Source organism: Sarcophilus harrisii, chromosome 1, assembly GCF_902635505.1.
Source record: "Sarcophilus harrisii chromosome 1, mSarHar1.11, whole genome shotgun sequence".
NCBI classification, from domain to species: Eukaryota; Metazoa; Chordata; class Mammalia; order Dasyuromorphia; family Dasyuridae; genus Sarcophilus; species Sarcophilus harrisii.
The window spans coordinates 653639204-653664597 of NC_045426.1; the positions used below are offsets into that span (position 1 = coordinate 653639204).

The window sequence follows — 25394 nt, forward strand, 5'->3', positions numbered from 1 at the left end:
ATCACTATCCTTGTGATTCTAAACCATCCTCTGACCTTTTTATCCTCTGTAAAATTTTAAAAAATCCTTTTTCGATATACTTAGCAGTCATCACTGCTTTTAGATCATTCTGGAGCTTGGAACCCTTGGTATTCTTTCAGAATCATGCTAGTTCCTCAGCAAATTCTATCCATTCAATAACTACAAAGGTTAAAAAGCAGTGAGGTGAATTGGAGAGAGCCTGCCTCAGGCACAAAGGCCTACACTGAAGTTCTGCCCTTGGATGACTCACTTGCTATATGAGGTTCTAGTGTTTAAAGGCTCATCCAGGACCTTCCTTGATGGGTAACACAAACATTATCTCCATTTTACAGATGAGCAAACTGAAGCCTTGAGAGGCATAAATCTAAGGTCCAGGCCAATGAGTGGCAGAGCCAGCAATCAAATAAACAAACCCCCTATCATCTGACTCCAAGTCTAAGGCTCCCCACACTTTACATGATTGGGGCTGGGTCATCTTTCCCCCTTGTTTCCTAACCAACTACAAATAAAACTTTTCTTCTCCCTCCTTGGCAGGGGGACTCATCCAGTGACACACATTAAGACATTTGGTGTCTGTTCATCCTTAATCAAGACCTGCATTTCAGCTCTGGCCAGAGACAGATGATGGCCCATCAAAAATTGCTACTCTATTTTACCAGGTCTCAAAAGCAGAACAAAATTGCACACCATCTGCACAAAAACAGACCACCTGCAAGCTGCCTGCAGGACCACAGAGAGGTTAAAAATTACCCTCTCTGTCCACAGTTCTATGCTCTGGGTTGAAGACTAGAGCGCATCTGTCAGCCCCCACACACTGAAAAGAAACAGCCGGCTGAACTCTCTCCTACTAATGTTGCCAGAATCATCAGTGAAGGCTGGAAGGGTTTGTCTCATGTCGGGTTAGGGAGTCTGGCCACTGGTTACATGCTCTCCTGAAGAGCAAACAGCGTTTTATCCTGGAAGGCTTTGTTTCATCATGAATATGGCTTGTTAAACACCACCTCCAAACAGAAATGGGTTTTGTTTCTCCAAAATAAAGCCAGCCTCAACTTTGATTTGGAGTCAGTGACTGGGTCGGCCAGCTAGGATGCAAGGCTTTCTGTTCAGTGATATTATATTCAAACAGATCATATATAAAAAACCTTGTGAGCCACAGAGAGACTTGGTTTTAAAATCTCACTTTTATTGCATTTTTGTGTATTGTTAAATATTTCCCAGAGATCCAAAAGAGAAAAAACAATCTCTGAATCCTCCCAAAATATATTAGCTTTTGGGGTTTTTTTTACTGGATTTCTTACCAGCTAGAAATATTTCCCAATTACATTTTAATCTGGTTCAGGTACACTTGGGAGTGCAGACTGTGTGTTTTGTATCACTACTCTAGGACTCCTACACAGATCCATATGGCAAAAGGCTCCCATTGGATAACTAACTCCAAGGACAGTCAGGATCTGGGCGTGAATACTTAATAGCTGTGTACCTCTGGCAAGTCATTTCATCTTTCTGCCAATTTCCTCATCTATAAAATGGGGATAAATAGCAGTACCTAATTCACATAGCTCTGGTGAGGGTCAAATGCATATAAAAAGCTTTGGAAACCTCAAAGTGCTTTATAATAACTATGAGTTGCCATCATTATCTTCACAGCCCTTCTTATTTTTCTAAGTTCTTTTTTTCCTTCTTTGATTCTCCTAAGGGAAGGTAATATTCTTCCTATTTCACAAATGAGGAAACTGAGGAGAATTTGCTTAGTCACATAAGTGATCCTCTTCTTGTATGTAAAACATATTGTGAAGTCAAAAACAAAATCGGGATGGCCGGCTGTGGTATGTTAGAAAAACACTGGACTTGGAGCAAGAACTGGATGTGAATTCCAGTGACAACAGGACTAAAAGGGAAGCAAGTCAATCCCAGGAATCCCAGGCAAACTGGACTGTGGGGTGCCTAAGAGGCCCTGGGACTGGGGATGGGCCAGGGTGGCAGAGGTGGAAGAAAAGATTCACACTTACTCCCGAAGTGTGAGGGATTCAACAATTCAACAACTTTTATTAAGTGCCTAAGATGTGCCAGGCACTGGGCCAGGCACTCCGGATACAAAGACAAAAACCAAACAGTCCCTGCCCTCAAGGAGCTTACATTCTATTGGGGAGATACAACATGTACAGGTAAGTAAATACAAAGTAATTTCAGGAGGCAGAGGGAACTAACACCTGGGGGATCAGGAAAGACTTGCCAAAGGAGGCGGCACCTGAGCTGAGCCTTCCACGAGCTCGGGGCAGGAGGGTGTGCATTCCAGGTGTGGGGGACAACCCGGCAAAGGCACCAAGACAGAAGATGGGATGCCTCGTTCTGCGTAGCCCGGAACAGCTGGCGGGCCGACCGGAGCGTGGATGAAAGGGGACGAGTGAGCAACAGCACAAGCGAGATGATCCTCTGCTCTGTTTTCTCCTCCAACTCCGGACACGACTACCACTTGTGCTCTCTGAGCCCCAGACCCGCTCCCCAGCCGTCTACAAGGTGTGGGGGAGGCCTGGTCCGAGCCCCACGCCTGGGATTCCGCCTGCTTGCTGCCGGGCCGGGGCGGCCACATGTGGTGGACATCTTGGCTGGAATGCTGGCTTTGCTGCTTACTCCCTGCCTCGCTGAATGGTCACCGAACCCTTGGGGCCTCGGACTAGGGAGACGGCCGGCTTGGAAAATGTCTACAGCTTCTTCCAGGGGCTGAGCCTGGGGTCCTAAGTGGTTTCTCTTGGAAGTCCTCACACAAGCTTTTAAGCACTGCGTCAATCTTTTCATCTCAAGACACATTTCCTACACATCCACGCTGTGCATACTCAGTTGGATGGGCCTTTTGCTCTTTGCCAAATTGTCTGTCTCCTTCAGAGAGAATTATAAAGCACACCACCATTAAAGAGGGACTAGATTATCTGTCCTCTTGCCACCTAAAACACCAAAGGCACGTCTCAGAAATAAAATAATAAGCAGCCTGGAATTTTGTAGTATGTAAGATACTTGCAAATATTTTTGGTTGGGAAAACAAAATGTGCATTTCCCCGAATACTGTGGCTACTATAGCACACGTCATTCCCCACAGCCCAAATCTGGAAGGCAGAGGGAGTGTGTGTGTGTGTGTGTGTGTGTGTGTGTGTATGTGTGTGCGTCTGTGAGTGTGAGCGTGTGTGAGTGTGAGTATGAGTGTGTGTATGTTGGGCAGGGAAGAGCAGCCTCATCCAGGGGTCAGTCAGTCCAACTTCTAGAGTCCAGAGTAACATTCCAAAAAAGCACTCCTTGAATATGGCCCCTGGAGAATACGAGGCTGCTCCTTCTGACAACATAAAGCGTCATCTTTAAAAGGGACTAGAACAGAATCTAGGAAAGGTGCTGTTTCAGCCAGGACTGCTACACGAAGGAGATCCCCACAACTCAAGGACCCCACTGCCCATCCCTCCTCCCCAGCCCTCACTTTTCCCTTTCCACAGCAAGAGTTCTCAGATGTCAACGTTCTCTCACTTTCTGTTTTAAATAGTGCTCTCTCCGGCCTATCAACTGTTAAAACATCTTTAAAAAATACATGCAGACTATTCTTTAAATCACTTTCTTGTGAATGGCGGGAAACCCCTCAGATTACACAGCCAGATAAAGCAAGGCTTGACCTCAGCTCTGCTCACTTTCTCCAAAACGACAAACAAAAGTACATTTTCTCTCTTTAATCTAAGATTAAAAAAAGACACGGCTTCACCTGAGGCTGAAACCAACAGCTCAACTCCCGCCCCCACCTGGAGGAGCCGGGGCTGCACCACCCCGGAGGGCAGGCAGTTCCCTGGGGCTCACCCACAGGCCGGCCTTTCTGACCAGGCTTACCAGGAGTCAGTGTAAACATACGGCTAACCTCGCAGAGAAGCCTCCTCCCAGGAGTCCCCGGGGAACCCAAAACACTGTCACGGCACCCAGGGGCAGCCCCCTGACCCCAAGTCCAGGCCTCTCTCCCTGTCTCTCCTTCCCCAGTTTCAGATCACCTCTTAGCTCATGGCTACCTGGCTCAGCTGTGGGGGATGGGGGAGACATCTTTTGTAGTTTGAAACAAAACCCCCCAAACGAGTTTCCGCTAGATTATTAATGAACAGAGACCACCAAACACACCTCGGCCACATGCCCAGCACACCAAAAAGATCCAGGCCTGCCTCCAGCGTCCCTCACGGGGGTGACCTACAGGGGTCTCTCTTCTGCAGCCACAAAGGGGTCAGGGGATTTCTTCTTTAATCAAACACACATATATACCTCTGGGACTTCAGTTATGGAATGGTTCTCACAACAGTTAAGAAGCAAAAGATCAAGCAAACCAGAAAACAAAGTACTTATTTGGCCAGACATGCACCGAGGTGCTGGCCACACACCCAGCCTGCCGGGACCGGGTAATGGCAAACGCACTCAGGGTCCCCGCACACCCAGGACCTGTGCTCGAGCAGAGCTCTCAACCTTCCTCTTCTAAGAACACCAAGGGGAGAAGCCTTGGCGGGGCCTGGAGCCCTGGGGAGCAAGCCCCCCGACCTGGAGCAGAGCAAAGGTAGCACGTCTTCCCTCCCTTCCCCCAAGCCTACCTGCAGCCCCACCTGAATGACTGACAAGCCTCAGCACAGTCACTAGGAGGGAGCAGTACCAGAAACACGCAAATGGGCTGCTCAGAACACAAACACCCTTAACTTCCAAGACACTCCAGCTAAAACACATTCCCTGCCCACTCAATATACAAATAATATTTTAAAATAACAACAAAAGAAAATGAATGAGATGTTTTTCTCTCCCTCGTATTCAGTGTTACTCAAATCCCATTTCGGTTTGTGGGGAAAAGAACATTTTTTTTTTTAAAGCCACAAATCTAGAAAACCAGTTTGGGGATTTTTTTTTTTTTCTTTCCTTCTTTTTCCTTTTTTTTCTTATATTTTTTTTTTAACAATAAGTATTTATAGAAAGAACTTCACAAAGGTGATTTATATACAGAAATCACAATTCCAAAGGCTGCTTCAGTAGTCAGTGAAATAGCACCTTTTCAAGATGAGAGCTTTTACATGGTTTAAAAATCTGAGTAGTTTTTGCTTTTGTAATGTAACGTTTAACCCTTCCTAGCCTAAGACAAGAGCCAGGCATCCATGGGCTCCGGGAGTACAAGCTCTTCTAAAGCCTCCAGGTGACACGCAATCTGAGAGGTTACCATTGCTTCCTTTCCTATGACCGTCAGCAGTGTGTTCAGCAGAGTCGAGGTAGCCTGTGGCCAGACAAGTCTCTCAGATGGTCAAAATTAAATGTAGATGAAAGGAATTCACAGCAAGTTATTGCAGGGGGGAGGGGAAAGGAGAAGGGAGAGGGCTGTCCACTTGTTCCACAGTTGCCTGGGTGCTTTGCTGGGGTCAAAGGGGGTCAGGGTGGGGATGGGGGAGGTCACGAGATGTTGGTTCTAAAATTGTGTTTGTACTAAAACATGTGGCTCTGGGCTCCAGGCTGGTATTGTGACTGCAGGAGGCTCTCCATGAAGGCCAGGTAATCAGGATTCTGTCCATAGTCCTCAGAGTTTCGAGCGTTGCCCACTCTTGGGCGCTTTGCTGCTTTGGCCTCCTCTCCTGAGGATACTCTCTCTTGTGGAGCACCAGTGCTGAGGGACTGCAGAGACAGAAAACACGGCTGCATTAGAGAAGAGCCCAAGGGGGACCCCGGTTTCCAGAGGGGCTGACACACCCATGCCCCCAGGGCTGGCGGCCTTAGACAAAGGGACAATTTGGAGCTCCTCCCATGCAGACTCTGGTCCTCAAATTCAGGGATTTCAGGCTCAGCGTCATCAGGCAGACCCTCCCCACACCTTCTCCCTTACTTTCTCCTTCCCGCTCAAAGGACTTTTTCCTAGATGGACATGAGCACCCTGAATTCTGACTGTCTCTTAATCTTCTATACTGTTCACTCTGTAAAACTAGGAATTAAGTTACAAAGCTTATTAGCTTTTCCCAAATCCAACAAGGCCATTGTTAAAAAGCAGCCATGCTCTTTACTTCTGCCTCTGGGTTACCCACCAGTCTTGATTTGACTCTCTTGGGGAGCTCCTCCTCGAGGGTGTAAATATCACCCCGCTTCACCATGAGCTGGGAACCATCCTCAAACTCCACCTACAATGGAAGCAGAAACAAAACACTGGATGTTATCAAACTAAAGGGGCCATGTCTCAGCTAAACTTCCTCCCTCCTCCCGGAGTCTAACCGAATGCTTTGAACATAGCAGAGACCTAACATTTGTTGAATGGATGAAACTGACCCTAGTCTGCATGTCTCACCCTTAAGTAAGGATGCAATCATAGCCCCTGGGTCACCCAGCAGAATCATGTCCCCAGCTGGTCCTGCTCATTTCACTCAACATCAGTTCCTGTAAGTCTCTCCAGGCCTCTCTGTATTCATCCTGCTGGTCATTTCTTACAGAACAATAATATTCCATGACATTCATATACCACAATTTATTCAGTCATTCTCCAATTGATGGGCATCCATTCATTTTCCAGTTTCTAGCCACTACAAAGAGGGCTATGTGGTGCCTAGTATTAAGACTATGTGGTGGTTGTGATGATAAGCTGCCGAGAGTCAAAAGATTGCCTTGGCCCAAACTCTTTCAGCCCATATAGTGTGCATCAGTGTCAGCCTAATTCAGCCCACCTCTTTGTCTTCAGGACAGCTACAACAAAGTTTTTAAGGACATCGACAAGTTGGAGCGCATTCTCCATAAAAGTTGAAGGAAAAACAGGAAGAAACAAAGAACTGGTTTATAAATGGTTATGCTTATTTGGAGAGGAGACACTTAGTGCGTATCATTTCTGTCATCAAAATTTGAAATGGCAAGGCAGAGAGGTCTATCATGGCAGAGGTAGAATTCAAGGTTGCAAACACTACTCCTTATTGGATTTGTAGAGAAGTGATCAGTTTTGGAATGCTACAGTGACTCAAGAGAACAGATTCAAAAGATCCCTAGGATATAGCAGTCCAGGTGAGTTCCTACTGACATTTAATAAAAACAGCTTATCAGCCTGAAAGGACATTTTATCTCATCATAAAATCTTTCAGGGTAATTAGGTAGATATCACCAAGTCAAAATCAAATATCTGAGTATTTACAACTGGCTGTATTGGAATTCCTGACACTGCCCTAGCGACTGAAAGAATCTGAACTTGTGTCATGGGGATCACGCATCACTGGACTAATGATGGGAAGAACAAGGTTCTTATCTCTGCTTTGCTATTGACTAAGGATGACCCTGGGCCAGTCACTTTTCTCTGGACCTGAGTTTTCCCATATCTAAGACAATGGTTTTACATCTGATGTTCAGTCAGAAATAAAAGTGACGTTAGCGACTGTAATTTTTATAAAATCTAATGTTCACACTTAAAAAATCTCCAAGTTGCTATTTTAAATAGAAATGAGGGAAAAAACAAAATTTCTTTCTTATCTTCTATCACAAGGTGATCACTCTTGCGCTAGTCAGTGATTTCTCCCATTTAAATGGAACATTTTCACCCAAATTAAACAATTTCAGTTATCAAAATATGTTTTTATTTTAGCAAATGGCAGAATAATCAGTCAGGTGTAAAGACCTGGGGTGTTAAATAGTTTCATGCTCCCAACTGCTTTCCCTGATCACTGATTAGAACATGAATTATGTATCTGGGAATAGAAAAGAGATGCTTGTTTCAAAAATAAAGAGTGGAAGTAATTCTACTTCAAAGTCATTAGAACCCTTCAATTTAGGAAAATAATTCTTCTGCTTAAAGAAAGGCAGTTCTATGTAATGCATTGTAATACCTTCTTTTGAGTTCATGCCTTATGCATGCTAATGGTAATTATGAAAATTATTAATAATAACAAGTAACTAATAAGTGCCAAACACTATACTAACTGCCAAGAATACAAAGGCAGGCCAAAAAACCCCACAAAAACAACAACAACAAAAAAAGCTGATTTCTGTTCTCAAAGGGCTCACAGTCTTGTGGGGGAGACAATATGAAGTTAGGTAGGTTAGGATAACAGCTCTGAAGTCAAGAAGACTCATTTTCCAGAGTTCCAATCTGAGTTCTGACACTAAACAGGTGCCCCAGGCAACTCCCTTAACACTATTTGCACTTGCAAATCCTGTCCACCTGCTCCCAATATTTATATACCTGCCTGGTAGTTTCTGGGATACTGTAAATGCCAAGAGGGAAGGAAGCACACTTAATTGACCATTTTGTGTCTCAAGCGTTCATAGCAAAAGGCACTACATATAGCAAGAATTCAACAAATGTGTGTGTAACTAAACTGTTCCCCTAAAGAACACGGGATGGCTCTGTTTAGTTGCTGGGAGACGTAAATGGTATAGAGAAGAATACTTATTTTCACAGAGCTCCTACAGTAGACAAAACAGAATCAGAAGTAAGTGCAATATAGTTTTACAGAAGTGTACTTGTTATAAGCACATGCAGGACTCACATAGGAAGTAGTTTAATTGGGCTTTAAAGGACAGATAGGAATTCAGAAGGTTAAGTACAGGCCTACAGGATGAGGGGACTAAAAATAAGAAAAAAATGTACAGAGCATGCTCTAGGAAAGGGAAAAGTCTAGATCAGTTTGAACAGATTATAGAAATGAATGGGAAAGAAATCTGAACCATAGCAAACATTCAGAAGTACTACTTTCTGAACTGTCACCAAACTATGATGAATACCACTATCAGTGACAAAATGGCAAAAGAAGGGATAACTCAGTGTGGTCCTTACACATAGTGAATAAGTGCTGTGTCAGCTTGACTTCCTTCTGAGCTAGGGTGTGTGGGATGGGATGGACAGCCTGAAAAGAGTCCTATGGGGCCAGGCCATAAACCACCTCCAGGAGTGGCAGCTACTGCCATTTCCTCCTCTCCTTGGAACAAACTGAGCCCAACTGGAATTCATCAACTACACATGTTGTGTGGGAGCTGGGAGGGTGGTTAGGGGTAACCTAGTTGAACCCTGTCAATTTAAACAAATGAAAGGCAGAGAGGGGCAGTAATGTACCTAAGATCTCACAACTAACTGATGGCTGAGCTGCTACTCAGCTTTCTTATACTCCCAAAGTTAGTGTTCTTCCCATAATACTTTGCAGCCCCAATTATCAAAACTGGCTCTGGGCTACTCTTTGAATCTTCTTTACTTCTCCCCCACCTACAGAAACATGAAATTCCTACATTCTCTCCGGGACACGAAAACAACAAGGTTAGCACCTGGTAAATCACTATAGATATAAAGATTCTTAATCCCAATTTAATTATAGAATTATTTATTATTTAACTATTAAATAATAATATATTATTATAATTATATCATATACCTAATCACAATTAATACATACTTGATCATAAGAGTAAATATTTACTTATTGAATTATTGAATATTAGGATTCTTAAAATTATAGTGGAATGAAGCAGATTCCTATGGTCAAGCAGAAGGGTGGCAGTATTTCTCTGATGGGCTCCTGATTAGTTGGTTGTTGTCCTTCATTCTCGAAGAGGACCAAAATGACCAAAAAGAGAATCACTATCTTAAAAGGTGAATTACAGTGTGTCTGACTATGGCTGAGTGCCCTGCACAAAATTGTACTGAGAATTTATCACAGAGGAAAATTTTGCTTAAATAATATTTAGAATTGGAGAATCATCAAGTCCAAATCCTTCATTGTATAGATGTGGAAACTAGAACCTAAAGAGGAAAGAGTCACAAAGTGAACCCAGGTCCTCTGACTGGTCCTTTTTACTCTACTGTAAAAGATAAAAAGGTGTAAAAAAGCAAAACAAAGAGTGCGACCAGTCTTCAACTGCAGTCAGCTGGAATAGCTATGAATTATAGCCCACAAATCAGGAGCTACCACCTGGAAGAACTTGAGTATTTACTTCATCTTTAGAGAGGACAAAATGGATGAACAAGTGCTTTCTTCACAATGATAGTGGAAAATAAATGGCATATTATCTCCATACTACAGACAGGAAATAAAAGCTCTGGAGGGAACCTATGGGTGCAGAACTAGACCTTCTGGCAGAGGTACACTACACTGCACTATTCATTAGTGTGATCATCCGTTTCCAACTTTTCCCCTAAACAGGTTTTTGTCTAGCCCAGATTCTTTGCTTTTTTTCCTCCAGAAAGTCCAATATAGCTAACAGAAATGAACTCTCCTCCATGGGCACACTCTGGGCAAGAGGCTAGGGAACAAAGACAGAGTGCACACCATTATCAACCCCAACTCAAGACTTTTCTTGTTGAGGGAGCACCAACACCAGGCCTATGACAGAACACAAATAAATATTCAGCCTCAAGATTTTGGTGTAGTTTTCATTCCCCAGATCTGTCACGCTCAGAATAGCCCAAAACACATCTGAAAACTGAACCATCTATTAATTGTCTCGGAGACATATCTTACCATGAGTTGCTTGACAAGTAATACAAACTATACCAAAACTTCTCACTTACTCAAGAAAAAAAAAAAAAAAACCAGAAAAAGAGTTCCACAAAAACAGACTAAAGAAGCTTACGTTCTTCTAAAGGGAGGACAAAAAAAAAAGAAGCATACTTCCTGGCACTAGTTTTCTCAAGGAAAAAAAAAAAAATAAAGAATGCAAAACTACAAAGGATCATAGGAGACAGGCACAAGAATCTTCTCAACTCAAGAGAAATCACTTAAGTTTAATGAATGAAACAAAATTTCAAATTCAGAAAAACCAGCTAATCCTCTAAGAGCAAATGAAACAAATTGGTAATTCCAAGGACAATGGTTACTCCAAGGGGAAGCCTGGATATGGGATTCAAAGTGTGAGGACTCCAAGATGACCAGTGCCCAGAGCCAAGGGAGAATGGGCTTCCTCTCTTTAGTTATTAAGATATTCTGTAAGGTTCCTTACAAGTGTTCAATTCTAGATTCTTTAGGAATGATTTCTCCTGAGGATCCAGTGAAAAGACCCAGTTTAGGAATGAAGGATTTTTAAAGTTGGAAGGGACTTCATAGACCACAAAGTACAATTCCTTCTGGCTCTGTTACCCCCTACCCACACTCCTAACCTGAGGATAACTAGAAAAAAAAAAAAAAAAACAATTAAGCAAAACAGATTATATACACCATGTTAATATGTAGCCTGAAACTTCTACAATAAAAAGGAGGAGGTGCATTTCTGGGAAAAGTCCCTTTTCTAAAAATATCTCACAAAGATAATACCAACTAGAAATTCAGTTGCTTAACAAGATCTTTTAAAATGCAAACAGATCTTAGGCACACTAAACCCATCAGCCATTCACACTTTAGTGTCTGTGAATTAGTTTAATCTGTTTTACTCTTAACATCTGGCTGATAGCTGACATTGAGGCAATGGGAGTTTTGATTAAAGGTGTGTTTATGTATCTGTGTCTGGGGGGGGGGGAGAAAGACAGCCAGAGGGAGAAGGAGGGAGAAGGAAAAAGAAGGGAGGAGAGAGAGGGAGAGATTGAAGTCTCACTCCAATCCAATGGTGAAGACTTGACTAAAAAAACTTCCTAAGTATATGTACACAAACCATGTACCAAAAAATGTAGCTCCAATGTAGGAAGAATGGTAATGATATCTAGAAATTCACAGGAGCTGGTAATAAAACCCAAAGTTTCTGATAACTCCATATAAGTATATTAAATATGACTAATAAGCATGATGAACTAGAGACCTCCTAGGTATCACTAATATTTGGTGAGATGAGACTCATAACTAGAATGTGACCCTGGAAAGATATAATCTTATTTAAAATAATAAGATAGGCAAAAGGGAAGAGAGCAACATTTTATTAAAAACTTACTGTGTGCCAGGTACTGTTTTAGGAGCAAGGGTTACAAAGGCCAAAGTGAAAACAGTCCCTGCCCTCAAGAAGTTTAAGGTCTAGCCAAGGGGGACAACATTCACATACAGACACAATGGAGACACCAGATGATTGAGGGAATTCAAAAAATACTTTATGTGGAAGTTCAGATCAGGAATGGAGGACAGCCAGGACAAAGGCAGAGAACTGGGATATGGAATACCATGTGTGAGACTAGAAAAGAAAGCTAGTTTGGTTAGACAGCTGTGTGTGCACGCAATAAGTCTGAAAAGGCACAGTGGGATCAGGCCGTGAAGGCATTGTATGTTAAAACAAGTGTACCTTATATTCAATCTTGGAGGTAATGGAGAAAATTCTTATGTCTGCAGACCTGGATATCATGTCCCTTATGAGTGTTCTTTTAGAACCATGTATAAGGCTTTATCTCCTATTCCCATTAAATTTCATCCCATTAGATTTGGCTCCACCTTCTAGCCTGCTGATATGCTAGTAGTGTGTAGATCTGGCAGATTATGCTACTATATCTTTGCTCAAGATCCCTTGGGCACTGCACTAAAGACCTTCTCAATCAATATGGAATCATTAAAAACTACTTTTGGATCTAGTCAATTCATTAGATTCTCAATCCAGTTAATGATATTCACTATGTTTTTCCATCTTGTCCACAAGAACAGAATAAAAAACTCTGGGTAAATTCTACCTACAAATTGTATCTGATCTACCAACTGACTAATCCTATAAAAAAGAATATGAAGTTAGGCTGACTTCCTAACCTCCTCGTTATAACCTCCTCGTAATGAAGCCATTATGTCTAGACACTTGTCAGTCATCTCTTAACCAAGACTCAAATTCAAGTCACTAGATTGAAACTTGCAGATTTCATTCTTTTATCTTTTTTGGAAAATTGAGGCAATATTCGCTCTTTATCCAATTCTGCAATACCTCTTTCCATTCTCTACAATCTTTCAAAGATCTCTGACAATGGTTCAACAATCACAAAGCCCAGTTAATTTTTTTTTTTTTGTATTTCTAAGTATATAGTTCTCCTGGTCCTGGTGAATAATCATCACTGAGAAGAGTAACTTTGGATACTTTTACTAGTCCTTGATTCTGTTGGCTATTAGATTCCTAAAAAAAGACATTTCTGTCATGTCCTTTCTAGGCTAAAGAATATTTTCTCAATAGAGAGAAGAGAAGCAAAATAAGAGATGAGTAGTTCTGACTTCCCTCCATAATCCTTTATTGCCCTATTTACCCTAATTAGCAGTTTTTTCTGTTAATTGAAAGTTGGGTAAATATAATGGGAGCACTGCATATAATGTCAGACTTGACTGATCTCTTGGTTTTGATTAAATGCATTTTCCTTCTCTTTTGTTTTATTCATTCTAAGAAATAGTTCACTAGGTAAGGGAGTTAAGAGGAATATATTTGGTGTTGTAAGTGGTCAGACTATTCCCCACATATCTCTCTCTTTAGATAGTTCCCTTTTGTGTCTTCAGTTTCATTGCTGCAAATTTCATACACCTCCTAGAATGCCGTCTCCTTTAGAATTTTAAGCCACAGAATCTTTTTTATCTTTTCTCTCAGTCATCTGAAATTGGCTCTACCAAAATCTAGGATGCCCATCAATCGATGCCCAACTTTCCTCTCCTCATTCAAGAAAAATTCTAAGGTATAGTGGTCACTTCTTAAAGGTTCTCATCAGCACCATCCCACAGTAACCATTTCTTCTATGAGAATTTTATTTTCCCTTATTGGTTCAAAAAAAGAATTAGCTGCTCTGATTCTGCAAAGAGAGAGCTCTATCAGATATCTGAACAACTAAATTACCCATTACCATTATATCACATTGCTGTGGCCGGCTTGTATACTGTTCCCTAAGCTTTGTACCTTGCTTCTTCCCCAACCCCTCCAACTGTGCAGATTCACAGTGCTAACCTTCACATGAGCTTTCAACACGATTTTCCTAACGTCTAAGTCTAACCATGTCACATTCCTAGCCAATTAACTCCAGTGGTTCTATTGCCTCCAAGTTCAAATATAAATATCCTTAGTTCAGCATTTAAGTCCTTACAGCCTGATCCCAAGCTGCCTTTCCAGCCTAAGTGCATGCAACATAACAGTCCAGCCAAACTAGCTTTCTTTTCTAGCTTCAAACATGATACTTCATGCCCCAACCTCTCTTGGCCTCTGTCCTGGCTCTATTCCATGCCTTTTCTGAATTCTGAATTCCAACTATCTATTTTGTACATATTTGTACATATGTAAATGTCATTTCTTTTGGCTAGGCTGCAAACTTCCTGGGGGCAGGCCTGTTTTCACTTTGGCTTCTTGTATCTCCAGGGACTAGAACATGTACTCTCACTTGGTTAGCTCACATGAAATATTGGATTCATTTCAGAGTGACATGTTTTAGGAGGGGCATTAAAAACCTGGAAAATGTCTAAACAGCAAATCTAAATCACAGAATTTCTAAGTTGGAACAGAATGCAGTGGTCATCCTGACAGTCCCCGTTCAAACTCAAAGAATTCTTCCTACAATATACCAAACAAATATCCAATTACTACCTGAAAATCTACAGAGGGGGAGAAATCCTGACCTCTTGAGGCAGCTACTCTCATTTTTTGAGAGTTCTCCTCACCTCAAACCTTGACCAGCCTCTTTACAATTTCTCTCCACTCCTTTTGGTTCTGATCTCTTCTACATGACAGCCTGCCCTTGAAATATATGGACAAAGTTACTATGTCTCTCCCATGTTTTCTCTTCAATGAGATAAATGCCCCAGCCCTTCAGCTGATTCTCATATTAGATGACCTCATGGCCTTTCCTCAACCTAGGGCGGTTGGAAATTACAGACGGGAAGATAATAATCTGAAGAGGGATAACAGAACACAATTGACCACAGGGTACTGACCACGCTAGGGCATGGGAGAGGACAGAAAGGTAACTGGGAGTCTAACTAAATGATCACATGCAACCTCAAGTAGAAAGATCCTTAAGAGAGTGAGACCAACTTCTTTTTACAGATGAGTTACAGTGGTTTGCCCATGAATATACAATTAGCTGCTGGGAAAACAAAGACTTCCCAGGTTCTCTGACTCTTATATCCTCCTACTTGGAAGTGTTTTCTTAAGGTCACATATCCAATTTGTTGACCAAAATCAAAGTGGGTAATTTAAAAATTGTAAAATGTCAACAAAAATCAGTGCTCCTCCCCTGAGCTGTCATCTACTACAAATTTTAAAAACCCAAAGAGATGCCATTCCTAACAATCCTTGCTTAGAGAATATAAATCAACATTAGCTTAATTACAAGAGCAAACTACACAGAACCAAATGCAAATTACACGGGATGGTGTACCATTTGGAGCTGTACCTACCAAGCTCCTTTCCCCCAGATGCTAGATGACTATCTTCATAGTCACATTGTAACAAGTGAACCATCCCATTCTATGGATGTTTCTGTCTCTGGTAACTCCCAAGTTCTTTGCATAACCCAGGCAGAAAGAAAAAGAATCAAGAATTAAGATTTATCCATCTTAAAGAGCCAGATGGTCCAACTCCAAGGCAGGAACCAGGATTTGTCCTCATTAATAGAAGACAAAGAAACTGTTTGTGTCTCTGTTAGGGAGTGGGTTCCTCCTTATTTTGTCCTGTCATGAATTTAGATCTTCTACAGGACAAGGCATGCTCTCCATCAGAGCACCAGCACACACAATACCAGTACCATCATGGCACTCCCCCCAACCTTCCTTTTAGCCTCAATTCCAAAGGCTGATGCTCAAGCCACAGGAAGGCCGAAGAGGGGCTGCATACGTGGCAATGGAGACCTGGGTGGCTGCTCTTTGCTCCTTATTCTCATGTTTCAAGGCTTGATGATTTCAGTGGTACAGAAGCTCCTGACCACCACTGCAGATCATCCAGACCCTACTAGGCAGTGAATGACAGTGTCAAAACAGACAAAAATGATTCAGGGATCAGCTTTGTGGTGTTGAGCTTTTCTGTGCTCAGCCATACCTTAAGGTGTGAGACACACCGTCACTACCTGAGATTTGTCATCTTGGCAGAAGCTGCCAGAACTTATCTATAAAGCCAAGTTCATTTCAGCTGTGATCAGTCATATTTATCAGGTAAGAAGGAAGAAATTTCTGTATCTATCACAATCTTGACAGCTGAAAAACAATCCCTTCATCATTATTCTCCATTGTCAATGAATTTTCTTAATATTCCAAAAGTAGACTATCTGCTCTTTTTTTGTCTATTCGTCATGTCCTTCCCCAGCCCTCCTTAAAAAGAGATTGTGATAGATACAGAAATTTCTTCCTTCTTACCTGATAAATATGACTGATCACAGCTGAAATGAACTTGGCTTTATAGATATTTCCATCAGTCCACCGGAGCTGAACAAACTCCCCTTCAGGAGGTGGTCCCAGCTGGAGACAATCTCTGCTCTGTTGACAAAACAATACAGTTTAAAAGGCAATGAACACGTATTTCTAAGTTGGAAAGCCACATATAAACAAGTGTTTGCCCTACTGCTATCCATTTATGCCCAAGATTGAATGCTTCCCAACACTTACAATTATGGCCAAGATGATTCTGGTGAGAACAATAACTGCCATTTTCTTAAAAGAAGAGCTTCACTTGAAGTAAGTAGTATTTATCTTTGTATCTCTCCCAATGCCTAGCCCAAGGATTTTGTAAATTGGGAACTAAATAAATGCTTATTTACTGAAGGAATTAAATAGATACTATACATAGACATAGACATATATGTGAGAAAATAAACTGAGGAGTTAAAAGATTAAATACTATCATCCCCTCTAGCTCACAGGCCTGACAGGTCCAAGAATTAAGAGCTATGACTCAGGTGACAAGCTCAACATTGTGAACAGTTCATGCCCTTGGCTAGCTGCTGTCAGTAAAGCAGTCCTTTTTATAGCTTGTGTAATCACAAATAACTTCACTTGTATTTTGGGTAAAACAAAGGAACTGTTTGCCGGTGCAAAAACATGCATGTCTCAAGGTAAAGTACAAGACTCCTGAAGGCAGTATTGGGGGGAGAGGGGGGGAAAGAGGCACATGGCCCCAGTCTTGGATGTCTCAACTACTAGCTGATTCTTGGCTTATTAATAGCAGTCTCTTTCATCAAATGATGAGGGAAAACATTTCCCTCCCCACCCTCACAAACCCCTTGAATCATCTCAAGGATGCTCACAATAATGCTCTCTGGGTACAAGTTGTCACTGTAGGAACCGTCATCAAAGTTCACTTCATAGAACGTCTGTGTGGTTGTGCCAATTACTTTGCACCGATAATAGAGACCATTGCGGTTCTTTGTGATAACTGTCTGGCCCAAAGACACTTCCCTTAGAAACTGGACCTAGAAAAAAGCAGAGGAAAGTCAACATCTCAATAATCCAAATGGGCACTGATGAAGACCGAGACAAAAGGAAATCTTTTATACAAAGAAGCACTTACACCTTGGCTGCCTGTTTTATGCTTAAAGCAAGTGATGGACACAACGTAGGGCCAATCATCAGGCTCCATGAGGACACCAGCCGCATGAGCACAAGTCACATGAAAAGAAGTAGAGCAATGTTCATAGGAACACTGGATGCAAGCTCCAGATATCTTCTTCATCCGCTTTCGACAGTAAACACATTTCTGAAGCAACACAAACAGAGAAATCCTAAGCTCATTCACTTTTTACCTAAATTTACAAACCCTTTTGGATTCTGGGCATTGTCTCTGGCTTGTCCCTATGTTTGAAATTCTCTTCCTCTTGTCCTTTTTTTCCTTCTGGCTTCTCTGGTTTTCCTCAAGGCCAACTAGAATTCTACATGACATCTTCCCTGATCCCTCTCCTTAATTCTGGGAGGAAGGGAGAAGGAGAGGAGGTAAAAGGGGAATAAGTACTTATTAAGTGTCTACTTTGTGCCAGGAATTGTGCCAAGCATTGTACAATTCATTAGTTCACCTGATCATCACAACCACCCTGGGAGACAGGCGTTACTATGACCCCAGTTTAGTAGTTGAAAATACTAAGGCAGAAAGAGTTTAAGTCAGGGGTCCTCAAACTACGGCCTGCGGGCCAGATGCGGCAACTGAGGACGATTATCCCCCTCACCCAGGGCTATGAAGTTTCTTTATTTAAAGGCCCACAAAACAAAGGTTTTGTTTTTTACTATAATCTGGCCCTCCAACAGTCTGAGGGACAGTGAACTGGTCCCCCATTTAAAAAGTTTGAGGAGCCCTGGTTTAAGTGATTTGTCCAGGATCACACAGATTTTATGCATCTGAGGCTAGATTTGAACTCAAGTCCTTCCTTGCTTCCAGGGATGCTCAGAGATCAGTCTAGTTTAACCATTTAAGTTTCTAGTAGAGAAAAATGAGGTACAGAGAGATTAAACTACTTGGTTAGTAGCAGAGTTGTCTCTAGGACATCTTGAATAGGATTATCCATGGACATTTCACACTCAACACATTCAAAACACCCCTTAACCATTCCCCCAAACTTTCCCATCTTCTGAATGGTTGCTTGTGCTGCTGAGGGCACCTCCCCTCAGTGACATCCTTAACTCCTGGTGTACACTCACTCTCCATGTCCACTATGCTCCTCAATGATTTTGTCACTTCAACTTCCCCTAGATGTCCTGGCATGGCCCCCTTCTCCACATCTCGGTCACCAGCTCCTTATCATCTCATATTCAACCTACTGCCTCAGCCCTGTTCAAGTATCTCAAGACTCCTGTCCGTTCTCCACTCACCTGCCAGAATAACCTAAAATCAGTCTATGTCACTCTTTATTTAACAAATGACTGCAGCTCTCTCTGGGTTTTGCAGTCTTCCCCTATCTCTCCAGGGTTCTTACACTTTACTATCCTCACGGTTCAACCATTTCCATCATGTCCAGCACCTTGTGACCCTTTGTAAGACTTTGTTGGCAAAGATAATGGAACAGTCTGCCATTTCTTCTCCAGCTCATTTCACAGATGAGGCAAATGGCTGAGTAGCTTGCCCAGAATCACGATAGGTACTAAGTGTCTGAGGCTAGATTTGAACTCAGGTCTTCTTGACATCAGACCTGGCACTCTGTCCGCTGCACCACTCTTACTACCCTCTACATATCCTGCAGCAAGTGCCGGTGATCTTGCTGCTCTTCCCACCCCACACTTCACTCACTCCTTGTCTTTCAGGCTTAACAGACTGTCTTCTCTCCCTTCTGCCTCTCAGCTCCAAAGGCTTCCTTCAGGGCTCCGATGAAATCCCACCTTCTGTAAGAAGTTGTTCCCAATTTCCCCCTTCCCATGAAAGAGCATCCCCCTTATGCTGCGGAGGTCTAGGATGCAGGCTGTACTTGTGGTCCCTGCTGGAAGACTTGGAGCTCCTTGAAGACAAGCCTGTGTTTCTGTCTTTCCCTGTGCCCTTAGGGCTTAGTACAGTACCTGGCACACAGCAGGTGTCAAAGAAGGGCTTGATGATTGACCAAACATAAGTTTTTTGACAAAAGCAAAGGCTTGGCTACATCCCTTCCAAAGAACTGCCTCAGACCACTCTTATTTCCATTCTGATCTTTCCTCTGGGAGCTTTGTTCAAGCTTCAAAGGAATTGTTCTGATTTTCTTTCCACAGAAAGCTGTTTTTGCACAATTGCTTTAAAAAAGGCAAAACAGAGGACCTTCACGATGAAGGGTTTCGCCCTTGCTGACCCACCAAGCATCACCAGCCTCAATGAAACTGAAGACCTCACTGCTACATGTCCCTTAACCCTGAGAACATGGGCCTTGAGCACCATAGGGGTAATTAGGGTATATCACACCTTACCCCACTGCTCGAAGCTATGGTAGTCCTAGGAATTGGCTAGCTTCAGAGACTGAGCCAAGCCCTTTTATGTTATCTGAATGCCATTCTGAGCATTTAATAAGTGGTTTCTTTATCATTCTGTAAACTGAGTTCAAATACTAGCTAAGCATTACAGCAAAGGGCTCGGCAGGAATGTAGCCCCACACTGGAATCAATAGTGATGAGATCTCATTACTAAACTGTCAATAGAAAATTCTCTCATCAACAGGGATGGAGCTGATATACAACATGCTCAATACTCCTTCATGAGGGAATATTGACCTCCATGTCCTGAGGATTTTCCTTGCTGTGATAGCTACCACCAACACAGAATGACAAAGGTGTAAATAGCACTTGAGTTACTGCCAGAATCCTCCACAAAATGGACAACATGAAAAACAAAGAGTGACCAGTTCTGTATATTTCATTAAAACAAATCACTAATAAGTAGGCTGGTTCCTACCTGAAGAGACACACTTTTTAAAGAATCCAGAAGAGGAAATCAAGAATATAAGAAAGCTGTAAAGGAAAAAGAAGTAGCCATCCAAAGAAACTTTGTAGGGATGAGAGCCAAATCCATCTGGCCATGGTCATAAAAGAAAATTCTTAGAGCAAATGCATAGTGCAAAATCAGATCAGAGCTCAGCATGAAGAATGGGCTGTCTCTAGCATGATGAACACTACAATTCATTTACTCCACTGAGAAATGACAGCTAATTATTCTGAATTTCCACGTCATAAATAATTTACACTTAGGCCCATAATACACCATTAATCAGAAGTCATGCAAAGACCATTTCTTATAACAGTGCATGGTTGGATGGATTAAGAGAGCCTCATGTGAAGGAAGACACATGGGCTCAATGCAAATGACACACTGATGGATCATTCAGATACCCTGGAATTCTTCAAAGACACTGCTGCCTGAATCCAGTCTATTCACGCCCTTACCCCAAGTCAGACACAGGCCTAAAGGTTCCTTAGGAAATATCAGACCCCATCAGAGCAATGTTAGCAAATGCAGCTTCCCAGCAGAGGACCACTCTTCTACAGCTCAGCAACAGACTATATATTAGTACCTTAGGAGCCAGATATTGAGGATTAGCAAAGATCTTAGAGACTAGTAATATCTTCCAGTGGCTGAACTAGGAAGTAATTGTTTGGCAGAAAACAGACACAGATTAGGCCTGATATTAAGGAATGTGTTCAAATGAAGCCACTGAAAAGTGAAATGGGCTGCCTTGAGTGAGGTGGTAGTAAACATCTTTCAGGTAAATTTTTAGACCCCTTATCAGGGATGCGGTAGAGGAGGCTCTGGTTCATTTGTGGGCTGGGCTGGACAGTTTATGAAGTCCCTTCCATATCTAATTGCTAAGATCCTATGGCTTGTGTGGTAGTCCACAAGACCAGTTTTGAGGGGCACAGGAGCTGAATTCAAATCGTTATCCACTAAGAATGAGCTATGTAGCTATGTGTTTGAAAAAAGAGGGCTACAGGTATGGACAGAAAACTGAACCAAGATGCACACAGCTGGGATTCCAGAGGAACCATTCAGTACTTACTGATGTAGATCTACAGTGACTCCTAGTGGGCATTAAAGTGCTCTCACAAGCTGCAACAAAGCATGTCTGCGTTAAAAATGATCTAAAGCATGCAGCACTTAAAAGAATTGTTGGTGTGCAGGACAGGTGATCTAATTCAGTCAATAAATACTCCTAGTATTAGAGTATAGAACTTCCTTTGTATCAAGAACCAGGTCCAAAGCCCTTTCAGAGTTTACATGTAATATATTCTAAGAACAGATAAATGGCGTACTCTTCTTGTGTGTTACTCCTATCTAGAACAGTTCTTCACAGAAATCCATCACATCTCAAAGAAGGAAATCCCACAAACTATTTATAAACATTCACCCTATGCAGAAGCTACAACAAGCTAAATCAAATCAGATCACTGATCTATACAATATGGAGAAGTTCATTTCTTGTTATTCCTTATCTTGGCTAAGATTGGTTAGATCCAAAATGCTGTTGTATACTTAATGCTTAAGCCATTGGATGTGGAATCTCTTAAACAACAATAGGAACTGATAATCTAGTAGGCAGTCTGAGAAGGTATTTTGAATTAGGTCCAAGCTAATAAGGACACATTTTTCTTTCCTACATGGGATCCTGGTATATGTAAATATAAATCACATTCCTGTGAAATCATCTTGCTTAACCACAGACATATAACCAAGAAGGCTGGATCTAGTATGAGCGAGCTATGGGAAGAGATACTAAGTAGGTACGATGGTGCTAGGCTGCTGGTAGGCAGGCCTGCAGGAGTTAAATGCTTTCCTTGTGAGGCCCATTAAGCAGTACAAGTGAGCCTTGTGTAAAAGGATTTTTAATTCATCGTTACAAGTGCTGGTAATGAAGAGGATGCATGCTGGAAATGTCAGATGATCCATAAAGAGCCTGTGCAAGAGGATTTATCACTTGCGCGTTGTGTTGCTCCATCACTCCACCTGAATAATGAATGCTTTTTACATCCACATTTGTGTACAAAACCCATTTGCACAACAGAGAAATAACTCTGGAAGTCAACACAGCCTCTTCGTAATCACCCATCCAATGCCTGGCTGGGCTTGGATCTGGTGGCTGCATGCTTAATGAATCTCTTTCCCCTTCCCAAACACTGCCTCAACTCAGATGTCTCTCCAACCAGCAGACCAACAACTGACCTGGGCCCAACCATCGGTCGGATATCCCCGTGTACTGTGCACCACGAAATGCAGAGCAAGTTCTTCCTCTTTACCCCACCCAGGGGCAGCTTCCTCTTGGGTGGCAGCTACCAGGTATCTCACAGGTGTATCCTGATCACCATGCAGGAGACGCTGCTCTCGAGCGGGCACAGGAGAGTCTGAATGCTACGTCCCCAGCTCCCAAAGATACAGCTGTCTTCACATGTATCTCTGGTTAAAACTCATCTGAAAGATGATGCATCTGGACTAAACTATCTCCAGAGAAACTATTACCACCACAAAATTGTTAAATAAATAAATAAATAAACTGAGTCAGGAATGCATACCCCTATTTAACAACAGCACACCCAGCTCTAGGGGATGAATTCCTTATATTTAATCCCTAAAAGGAGGCTGCTCACAAAGATTATGGGCTTCCAGGTACTTATCCATACAGATTAGGTTTGATTCTAATACCTATTTTTAAACAAACTTATCGAAATCTTTACACATAAATAAATGTAAACAGTATGCATTCTATCATATACAAGAACACATCTTTACCCCCTCTCTTCTCAAGCTTATCAGACGTGATGCTGTTTTTCTCCTCCATGTCTTTGAATAGGTTGCTATCATGCACTGAGAACGCATTCCCTCTTCACTTCCAGCTTCTTTCAAAATTCATTGGTCAGGGGGGATCATTCCTGAATCCTCCAACTTACAGTGCCTTCACTAGAACATTATCTTGCATTGACAAGTATATTTTTATAAATACTTATTATGTGTGTATGTCTTGTTACCTCTGATGGACAGAATGTAAACTCCTTGAGGGAGAGGCCTGGCACAATGCCTGGCACATGACAGAAGTTCTGCTCTTGAGTTCTGACCCCGTTAAAAAAAAAAACAAAAAAACCAGAAAAAATGCACCCTCCCCGTCTTGACTTCCCATTTTGGGAAGATGAACAGCTTTGACTGTTAATTATACTGTTTGACAAGGCTGAGGTTTTGGTTCGGTTCATTGAATTGCTTTTCCCCCCTCCATCACTTATTTTAAAAGCTTTGCTACAAGAGATGGCTTGCTGGATAGGGAAGAAGGAAGAGGAAGATATGAATATCTGGAAGTAAAGGTGATATAAATACAAGAGGTATCAACAAAAATAAGACTTTAATTTTAAAATGTTGGATTGATTATAATATTGTTCCAATTGCAGAAAATGTTATAGAAGCCTTTCTGGAAATTGACTCTACAGCCTATAGCATGTTCTTTATAGCCTTATTTGTGACAAACATTTTAGGAAGTTTGGTTTTTTTTATTCTGGGCATGCAGAGTGAATGAGTTAAATTTGCCAGACAACAATTCTAGAAAAGAATTCCTCAAAATTTTTGAGGCAATGGCTAACACCACTGAAAAAAGGGCATGGTTTCTCAAAAGTGCAACACTGAAGGACAATGCTCATTTAAGAGCATAAGTTCTAGTCTGTCTGTTTAAAAAAATCAGGCTCAATCATACTTGTGAAAATAGTATTAGAGAAAAAAACCTTCTGTCAGCTTCCTTATTCTACCTAACTGCAAAGATAACAACTCTCACATATGGTATTCTACAGCTTATATTGCACTTCACTATACTTCACAAAGTAGGTGGTATTCTTATACCCATTTTGCAGATGAAGAAATGGAAATTCAGAGATATGAACTGCTCTGCCATGGTCATGCTGCTAATAACTACTTACAATTAAGTCCCAGTCCCAGTCCAACAATACTTTCCTTAATTGTACCTGAGAGTGTACATGAGCATGTGCATGCATGTCTGATGGGAGGTGGGGGATGAATGGCAACACATCTCTGAGTGTTACAAAAATTCCTTCAGTTGACCATACTCTTCTTGGTCCATCTTTCCCTGTGCTTTAGGGCCTCTTCTTTGTCCTCACAATGGTCCCCAGGCCCTCTGCCATTTTGTTCTTTCTCAGGACACCATTTTTTTCTGGCTACTCTCTTCTTCCTTTCCTTTTTCCCCTCTCTCAAACTTCTGGCCAACCAGTTCACCTCTACAGTAGCCTCTACTCCAACTAGATAGCCTTTGATTACTGCCATTATCTGTTTTCTACACTTCTATAAGTAGCTGGAGAAAAATCACAAACTATGTTTTATATATTACAGATTTGTATTATATAGGCAACCCTCCGACCACTCCTCCTTCACCATTCCACTGAATAAAATGATTGCTTCCAAATTTTGAACCTCAGTTCTAAATTATCTCCTATGGCATCCCCTACACCTTGACAGCCTCACTGGAAAAATGAAGGTCATGTGCCAAGAGTCAGCTCTTTGCACACCACTCAGAAATCTACCATTTCCCATTATCTCCTTTTTTTTTTTTAAACTTTGTAATACATGGCACACCTCCCCTCTACATGCCACTGTCTAGTAGCTTACCCTCCAGAGCATGGTTATTCCTTCTAATCTTCAATATTGCCTGATCTATAAAGACAGCTAAATGGAACATCCAACACTCAGCCTGGAGTGCATTCAAATCCCACCTCAGATACTAGCTGGTAGTGTGACCCTGGGTAAGTCATGTAGCCCTGTCTGCTTCAGTCTCCTCCAATGTGAAATGGGGTTAATAGCAGGGTTGTTGGATATTTGTGCCACACTTAGCACAGGGGCTGGCGCACAGTATGGGCTTCATAAAAGACTCATTTCCTTCTTCTGGTTTCTGCCCTGCCTCCTCCCAACACATCCATGTCTTCCCTGTCCTTACTTTATCTAACCCCTCTCTGATACCTACTCTCCTGCTTTCTCCTCTCCTTTTCAGCTAAACTCCCAGAGAGAATCCTTTATACTTGCCCCTCTTCCTCTCCTTTCTGGAGTCTAAGTATTTTGAAGCCTGGCTTCTGAATCATCATTCAACTGAAATTGTTCTTTAAATTTACCAGTGA

General features: G+C 42.0%; 1 protein-coding gene across 3 annotated transcripts in view; it reads right to left on the reverse strand.

Moving 5' to 3' along the window:
• Positions 1 to 2038: 2038 nt before the first annotated feature.
• KDM4B (lysine demethylase 4B) overlaps positions 2039 to 25394 on the reverse strand; it is a 264403-nt gene continuing 241047 nt past the window's right edge. For all 3 annotated transcript variants that reach the window (XM_031947800.1, XM_031947802.1, XM_031947801.1), the window contains 5 exons: positions 17374 to 17559; positions 17111 to 17275; positions 16224 to 16343; positions 6081 to 6173; positions 2039 to 5676 (listed from right to left, as the gene is read on the reverse strand). In XM_031947800.1, coding sequence (XP_031803660.1) covers positions 5491 to 5676; positions 6081 to 6173; positions 16224 to 16343; positions 17111 to 17275; positions 17374 to 17559 — 750 coding nt within the window. In that variant the 3' untranslated portion in view covers positions 2039 to 5490. The remainder of the gene's footprint in view (positions 5677 to 6080; positions 6174 to 16223; positions 16344 to 17110; positions 17276 to 17373; positions 17560 to 25394) is intronic.